Here is a 9,077-nt window from a genome sequence, read left to right on the forward strand (position 1 = left end):
ACTAGTATGCTATGAACATTTCTTCTTTTAATAGGTCAGGTAGAACGGGACCTACTCACTCATAACTACGTTGCTTCTATTTTTCTTACATAGCAGGTATTTTAACGTGTGCGTTCTGTTCAATGCCTCCATCTTGTAGCATGTGTGCAATATGTCTGTACGACAGTATGTGGCCGCAATTATACCATAGTATGCGACCTTTGACTATATAATGGATGGTTGACTGCTATCAGCACTCGATGCCGGCGCAGAGTCAACCATTTACGAGCGCAGACAAACGTCGGCATCACTTCATGGACTAACAACTCTCTCTAACAACAGCACTAACCACCCTGTCACATGAACTTACAACTGATTGATCGCATCCATATAGATAACAGTGATAGATTCAACAAGAGCACGACAATGCTATTGCATCGGGTGCTAAACTATCCTGACTGCCGCCGTCTTCGGCTCTAATAGCAGTCCACAGTTGTCAAGCAAGTTTTCGCTTGTACATCGTAAACCCTTCACGTTCGTTGGACGCAGGCGCTGCGGCCTGCCAAGCGGCTAGCGTCATTCTTTCTCAGTCATAGAGCCGCGTGGAAGCACAGGCGAATAATACAGAAGAACGCAAAACAATTTAGCAGAACCCATGAAGCCTATGCGCCAAGACAACAGCAACAGCGACAGCGACAATGACGATGGCAGCGACAGCAGGTGGAGAGAGGTGTAAGAAAGCGGTAGCGAGAGAACAGAATTAGCACGTAACGTCATAGCATAAGAGGATAGTAACGCACCGACTATGCGTCACGATATAAACATCGAAGGTGGCGTCAGTGGCGCTGCTGTTTTTCTCGGTTTAGCGGTGTGAAGCAGCGCGTGTAGTGACTGGAGCTTCAGAAAGGTAGAAGAACTCTGTACGATATCTTTTCAAGGTCGCCTACGGCAAGCGGCCATTGATGCCAAGTGCTGTCTGTACTTGAAAAATATGTTGATATGCTTTATTCGAGGTCATACGGCGCAGATAAATAGTTGCATGCGATTTCACATTAACTTCAACCAAAGGTGTACGAAAGCAAAAAAAAATTGCGCATTCGAACTTCGATGGTACCTGCATTTCAGAGTATTGTTGACTTTGAACTACGTCTGTAGAAGTCCCTGTGACTGATTATAAGCTAATTCATTACCGATAAATCAATTTCGAACTGTGACAAACGAGACCCTTCTGCAGAATATGCACGATACCAAGGCAGTGTGCCACTATGAACGGCAATGCTTACCGTTTTGTTGTAAATATTATGCCTCTTGGCGACCGCCTCCTGATTTTATTCATAGGCTTAAAATAGAACCGTCCATTTTCCGTCACTCATTTCACACGATACATATTTATCGAGTTCTTCAATTATAGATAAATTTAGTTTGACTTCATCATTAAAAATCACCGCAGAAAAGAAGTGGGCGCCGTTATGTCTTACGGATTGGGCGGCCATAGTTCTGGTGCCCTGTGGAAAATTTTTCGTTTTTCTAATTTTGCCTCCAGTGAGGCGTCCAGGCGTTTTCGTGCGTAACGGCAGAAGGCGTCATTTCACTGTAACCGCATATTGTCTTAGCCAGATTCGTCCAGTTTCGGCCAGAGAAAGTTTCTGAGCACCTCTCCATGAAAAAATCCGTTCACAACTGAGAAAGCGGTCCAATGTAGTAATACCCTGCTCCGAATGCGAAGCTAGTACCCATATTAGCTCAATGGAGCCGTCGTTAATAAATAGCAAAAGGGTTCTGGTACGTTTATATGCACCACTCCGTTTAATGTTTTAGTCAGGTAGAAATACAAATCAACTGAGAAAATTTTACTTTATTAATAAAGAAAAACCGGAATCTCGCTGCAGCTGCGCTTCGGTCCATGCAACTAACATAAGCGATATGAACTAAAGTGCCTGAATTATCTAAATGTTGTTATAGTTATACTAAGGGCATCACACAGGAGGTCAAATAGGCCCAATTGCTACAATTAGAGAGAAACTGATCTCCAACATGTTCTTAATTACTGCGTTAACGACTTTTTCGATGATAACTCTCTGAGAGTCCATCATCAGGGCATCAAATGCCAAGCTTTTGAACAAGACTGCATAGCTTTGGTAGCGCGAACCTTGTTTAAAAATTACTAGCATGAAATAAGAAATATAAAATTTTTTAAGTATATGGAACTATTTGTATGCGTTTTACATACGTTTGTATTATATGAACTTACAGAGGAAGTAAACAATACTTCGAACAAACGAAATACTAATTTTTCGCCTCTCACAACCTTAGTATAAAGCATATTTGAAATAAAATGGTATTCCTTAAATCAACATAATTAGGTCACTTATTCAATTTAAATTATTATAATCTACTTGGAATATGAGTAGTCGAAATTGCTGACGTTGTCGTGTTGCTTTTGGCGACCAATTTCCATTTTGCAGCTTTGCTGGAACGGCCTGTTCTTTCGTCCTTTGATCGTAGAACAATTCGCCTCGGGATAACTGATTCCCTTGGAGTTCATCGATTAAATAAAACTCATCTCTGTTAGCATTCACTTGTAAATGTCTTCTGTAAAGTCCGGTATCTTTTAAAGCCACGAGTTTAGCCTGTGTTGTGGGAATAACCTGCAGATTCTCAATCAGACGTACCTCCACAGTCCTCCGGTTTGTAGGCATACGACTGCTGTAATTGAACTCCCAAGCACAATGCGTTATATACATAGATACGGTGGATATACATTATACTTGGCTTCGCACCAGCGTGCGAAAATGCACGTATGCACTGCACGCAACATAGTATGAAGCGACGATCTCCGCGTACCGGTCAGTCATCGATCGACAAAAAAATGTAAACATTTTAGTTCAACATAATTTTATTTGATAGATAAACCTTATCAATTTTTGGCACAGCCATTAAAGTTGTACCATCTGGATGCCAATGTCACGCATCACTGTGTAGCAATAGATAACTTACCGCTCTGGCGTATAGCTGCATAATAAACGTGGGTGTTTTTTTCACGTTTTGTTCTAGGCTAATGTAATGTCATAATCGCAGTGACGAAGGCAAGTTCGATCATCTGTCACAAAGCTATCGTCAATTCAACAAGCAGCGACGAATGGGTACGTGCTATATGCTAACACACTACAGCTGTAGGCCGAAGGCGAATTTAGTTTTTTACAGAAAAGTTAGTAAAAAACCGGGTGCCAATCTTTTCTTGACTAGCGTTTAACCAGCTCTTATGATGTCTCTGTGGTCGTTTGACCCTTAAGTCTAAACTTCTTCAGAGAACGGTGATTAGAGATCCCAATGAAGCGTATTTACTGAGTGTCGCCCATTGCTTCCAAATTTGACAGTTTTTTGGGACGGTCGCACGACATATTGCTTGGTACTGTTCGCGGTGTTGTAAATAATATAAAGAATTCAAATACTGCACGTATTGTATTTCAGCTATTTATTATTTGCCCTGACCTTATTATTATCGTGATGACGACTATCGGCCTCTCCCTTCCCCTCTCTTTTATATAGATATATATAATCTCTTGGTAACCAATGCAAACCAAATCTCTGTTATACGTAAGCTAGACGACAGACCCGTCTCTAAGCGATGCGTGTGCATATTTATAAGTGCTTATTCAGTTTATCAAGTAATTATTATTGTTATGTCACCTTCTAATATGCACCGTCATATTTTCGAATTTCAGATGAGGACAAGATGGACATGCTAGTACAAGTTCGCTCAGAAGGAGTGCAGATCCAGGGCAACGAGGATCGCCTGAAGGCAGTGTTTATCGAGGCGACGAAAACGTCTCTCGGAAAAGTAATGCATTATCAACAATTCTCTGATGCTGTACGTTATCCGCTTCGCCAATCAGTCGTCAACAAAATCTATGAACTGTATTTTCAAGACGCGGCTGACACCAGCAAAGGCCTCACAGAGGAAATGTTTCGTGGAGCGATTGGTCGTCTCGAGGGAAGGCAGGCCTTCAAAAATATCCTCGATATTTATAAGGAGCCAAATGGACTGATCTCGTTCGAGAGCTTCAAGGATATCCTCTCTGTGGTCCTCATGAAAGAGGGCATCGTGATTTGTGAGGCTACTACCAGACGACTTGCAGAAATAATATTAGTAACGAGAAAGGAGACTTACGAAGCTGATGAAATTGAGGAATCAATCCAACAGTGGGAAGGTCTCAAAGAAAGAATCCGTGACATTCTGAGCTCTGCATTGTTCACAGCACCCCTTCGCCTTCGTCCATCAGCATCTACCTTGCGCAGAAGCAAAACAAGAGCGCGCAAATCTATTTTGATTTGGTGTTTTATAACTTATTCTGTTATAAATTTACTTTGCATTTTTTTTGTATTTTTTGCGGGAAACTCCATGCAAAAGAGTGAACTCATGGCCTTCGAAAGATGGAATGCTAATCTCAGTGGAGTTCTTTATAAAAATGATAATTTCACTGTTTCAGAGGAAACTATAGATTTCACAAAGGCATTCCTAAAACATTCTAAGTCAATGAGCGCTAACATAATCACGGAATTGCTAAATCTCCATATCTTTCTTGTGGCGGGAGCCGGATTACAAATGATACAGATTTTCTTTAAGCGGTCTCTATTCTGTCAGTACACTATAACACGAGACACTAAATTCCTAACGCTAGTCCTTTATTCAGCCCTAGTAGGTCTAGGTATCACTGACTGCGTTCTCCTGATGCATTCAAGATGCTCGACGCACCGTCCCGAGTATCTGCTTAATCCTGAAATGTATCCCGGATGTTCTTACAGAGAATCAAAATTAATCATCAACGCATTCGAAATATTAACTTTGACTACCAAGTACACGTTTCTTGCAGTATATCTAATGTTCGATTTATGTGTTATCAGTAAAACTATTATCGAGTTAGGCGTTAATCTCTCCGATGCGCTTTATTATGGCTTTCTATTATTGCACCTTATTCAAACCTCATCATTCTTAACATGGAGCCTCGCGCTACTATCTCTCATGGCAGCTGACCGCGTTTGTAGGAAGTGTTATGGACGAAAATCATTTACTACTAAAATAAAATGGTGTTCGAGTACTGGTGCGACCATTTTGACCCTTCAACGAAGGGCGCAGGACATATTGTTTCGCCCGGGTGATTTCGTTTGGTTAACCATCAATGGGCTATCAGGCAACAGGATAGCTCCTTCGTGGGTCATCAGCTCACCTTCGAATGAGTCTGAAATAAGTCTGCTACTGGACTGTGATCACTGGCAGACTCGCTGTTTGGTTAACTACTTAAAGGATGTTCGATCAGCAATCAAGGATGCAAACGATAAATATATTAAGAAAAGCCTAATTGAAATAGATAACGCATCCAGTAGCCTCCAGCCATACGTGCACAGGCTGAAGAAACTTGATAACATTATCGAAGACACCTATGACAGGCCACGTGAGGATGCCGTCATTCATTTTGAGAGCCGACGCCAGGGATCGAAAAGATCGGAGTCAACTGATCATCGGATAGCTGCACGAATAAGACAATCACTATACGTTACACTTTATGGTCCATTCACTGGCGTACAGTTTTATCTGTACTCTGGCTATGCCAGTCTGATGTTATGTGTCACTCAGAAATCTGTTGGAGCTGTGGCAAACTATCTTGAGCAATGCCTTAATTCTGAAAGCACACAAAAGGTGACACTGATCCTAACCGCGAGCGATCTCTCCGGTGCTGAATGGTTTGTAGAGAAACTGGTCCAACTGGAGCTTCGTGAGGGGGAAGCTCGTAATGGAGTTGCGAACCGTCGCGCTTTCTTCAGGATCTATCTAATAGCAGTTAGTACGTATGAGTATACGCTTTGGTGTGATAAGCATATTCTGAGACCAATATTTGTTAAGCTATACAAATGTTACTAATTGAAGAGTTGTTGCCTTCGCTAAGCTATGCGCTATCACATACAGCAGGTAAATTTATTTTTTAAACAGACATCGAACAAACACAAGTGAACAGTAAAAGCCAGGCCTGTGGTTAAATTACTATTTCTTATTGTTAGGTCATTTTCAAAAATTAATAAGTTTATATAGTTTAAGGAAGCGTGTGCGTACGTCTTTTATGTACATAGATTACGCACTTAGGGAAACCACATGGTAATATTACGTTTTCACAGGTTGAAAAATTATCCATAGGATTTTTTGGACAAACAGATCACGAGTTATTATTATTTTAAGAATTGTGCAATGTTCGTCTGAATCGATGTGTCTCCGAAAACAAAGTTTTATATATCGTTGAGATTTCGATTGCAAACAAAGACTAGCATTTTTTAACTTCTGTTCAAGGTTCAGGCTTCTTGAAACGATAATCGAAAAGGCACGTGATTCTCAGATTTTATATATATCATGTAGTGAGTATAACAAGGTTACATTAATTGAGAGATTATTAAATTAGTTTTCTGCCCGGTTTTCCTGACTGCAGATTCACGAAAGAAGGCCCAATTTCTAATGACGTCGCTCGCAATAGCTGCCATGGGGAATCAATTTATAGACGCAGGCGGTGGCCATTATCAAAGCACTCAACAGTGCCGAGAAATTATTCAACCAGCTCTAAACTCCTTCGAAAATGTCCAGGAGTTAGAAACGAGGTTCAAGGTAAAACAATATATGTTACGCTAAAGACGGTGACGAGAAAGCGCACTATGTCTAAAGGAAGAAAAATATTAATTTTATTATAACTAAGCGTTTCTTTTTCAGGATTTGAGCATGCTCCTTTGTGACCGAAATTTCGCATACAAAGAACAGTTCCTGTGCAAAGCACGATCCTATGGTGCAGATATTGAAGTAAAAAGTTTTTGATCGTGAACAACATTCAAGGCACTGGGAAGAGAAAATTAGCATGAAAGATCAACTGTGTAAAAGGACGGCAACAAATCGAGGAGTTTGCTTAATTTAACTTAATTTAAAAGTTGTGGTTTAAAGCTAGCTCACAGAGAATCAGTTACTGTCATGAGTTGTAACGTAGATATGGCCAAATAACGATAGATGGGTTCTGTTCGATTGTTTTGCCTCAAAGAAAAAACTTATTGAGAAGCATCAAATTAAACAATGCATCTCCATCCAATTGGGGCGTCGAGCTAGAAAGCGTGCACTTGTATATATATATATATATATACAAGAGATAGCAGGATGTATGCAGAAATAAAGCTACCCTCGGCCTAATACGCTTCACAAGTTCAGTCTCTGGAGTCTCTTTGGGATTTGCTACTGCGGACGGAATGGAATGCGCACGTTCGGAGCCACAGTCAGGATGTTGAATTGCTTGAACTTATTGAAACAGTATAAACTTAAATGAATAATGTTTCTGTTGTTGTAAATTACCTGCTCAAAGAAAGATTTAGACACGACATTTTTGGCAGTATACTGCAAACTTTTGTGAAGCTATGTAAAAGGAAGACCCAAATACTTATACTGTTCTAGTCAAGGCGACAAGATATAACGTAAGCTGACGCTATGGAGTGTTGCTATCGTTATTGTCCCATATTTAGCACAGGAGCAAGTAGCTACGTCTGTGAAGGTCTGTCTGTGAAATCATCAAATAAAAATATTGAAGCTCAAGCTTTACTTTGCACGTCATTTTTCTGTATCATGAATTCTCTTTTTATTTTGTACTATTACTATGCACCTCAACGTAATCAAAATCATAATAATAGCTGCAGATATAATGTGTCATAGTATTCAACGATGCTTAGCATGACTTCGTAGAAAGGAAAATCTTGTAGAACGAATCGCGTGTTTCGTGTGGAAATATAGTTTGTGAAAAATTTCTCTGTATTTTTAAATCTATAGATGTCATATATTTTATGGATGCTATGAATTTGCCTTTACTATTATGCTACATGAGACTTGGTAGAAAGATATTTTCTTTCTTCTGTATTTACTGGAATAGTGTTACCGAAAAGCACACAATGAAGATTAGAGTTATTTCATCTTCATGTTCTTTTGGGTACCCACGAGCTAAAAACTGAATCGGTCAAGAACTTGAATTTGGTATAACTGGCTTACTGGGTGAGTTGGCACTTGTCTTAAATTTATTGCATGTATTTATCGTCGTTAACTACTTAACTTCTGACTTGAAGCTGGGACCTTATTTGGGTTTTCGATATATCAGTTTAGCTATTGTTGGCTCGTGCTGCTAGTCAACTCTGTAAGACATACTTCGTATAATTAAAAAACAACAAGCCGACATCTTTGAGAAATTTTAGTTCTCGCAAATATTTCTAACTCAACTTTATACCTGGTAAGTCGTGTGTAATCATCTTTGTCATAGGAGCAGAGAGAGGAGGCATTTAGAACTTCGACTGTCCCCCTTTAGCGAAACATATGCTTCATACGTAGGCTTCTTAGCCTGCTGAGGACATAATAATAATTGAAGCTTCTAGCAAGATCTTTTTAGGTTAATAGCGTTCCACTGGGTGGGTATACAGCAGTGTTTATCCGAACAACTCTAGTAGAGAAGCCACGTTCGAAAGTCTCGGAGGAGGGCTTAATACTAAGATAAATGTTTCAAGCTGAACGTCCAATATTCCCCTCAAGCGTTACTCCACGTGGCTAGCTCGTAGCACAAAATAAGATTTGTCTAAGCCCAGCTTCAAGCCTAGACCACCTTAATATAGTAAGCAAACACGTTATTATAGCCTACTAAAGATAATAAGGTTTACACCTGGTACTGTTGTTAGATATTGCGTCAGTCATCATTGCCTACTATTACTAACATAGTGAGAACTGCTCGGGACGACGTTTCCACCCAGTGTCGCGCAATTGGCACCTTTATGTACGAAAGCTATCTTGCACACTAAAACACACTGTTTTTAATTTAAAAAAAAATTATATTATGAAGTGAAAACAAAATCACCAGAAATCATACGAGAGCCTTAGACAATTTTCGTACTGGTTTCGCTTAATTTTACGTAGGACTCGCTATTTTTAATGTATTGGTAAATAATATGATCTTGATCAATCTTTGAAAAATCGACACTGCCCACGCGCATTACCAAAGACATTTCCTCTCAGACGTCTCCAACCTCAACTAGTCAGCTAAATC

General features: G+C 39.9%; 1 protein-coding gene across 4 annotated transcripts in view; it reads left to right on the top strand.

Annotated features, from left to right (window-relative positions):
• LOC111263870 (uncharacterized) overlaps window positions 1–7,609 on the top strand; it is a 39,694-nt gene extending 32,085 nt beyond the window's left edge. The window contains exons 1-5 of one of the 4 annotated variants that reach the window (XM_022839313.2): window positions 240–886; window positions 3,034–3,122; window positions 3,705–5,822; window positions 6,456–6,628; window positions 6,731–7,609. In XM_022839313.2, the coding sequence (XP_022695048.1) occupies window positions 3,119–3,122; window positions 3,705–5,822; window positions 6,456–6,628; window positions 6,731–6,832 (2,397 nt within the window). In that variant the 5' untranslated portion in view covers window positions 240–886; window positions 3,034–3,118 and the 3' untranslated portion in view covers window positions 6,833–7,609. Of the gene's footprint in view, window positions 1–239; window positions 887–2,831; window positions 2,851–3,033; window positions 3,123–3,704; window positions 5,823–6,455; window positions 6,629–6,730 lie in introns of those variants that run through there. The other 3 variants (XM_022839314.2, XM_022839312.2, XM_022839315.2) reach the window with 3 other exon arrangements.
• Window positions 7,610–9,077: the final 1,468 nt, after the last annotated feature.

The sequence above is a fragment of the Varroa jacobsoni genome, unplaced genomic scaffold (genome assembly GCF_002532875.2).
Source record: "Varroa jacobsoni isolate VJ856 unplaced genomic scaffold, vjacob_1.0 scaffold_795, whole genome shotgun sequence".
Classification (NCBI taxonomy): domain Eukaryota; kingdom Metazoa; phylum Arthropoda; class Arachnida; order Mesostigmata; family Varroidae; genus Varroa; species Varroa jacobsoni.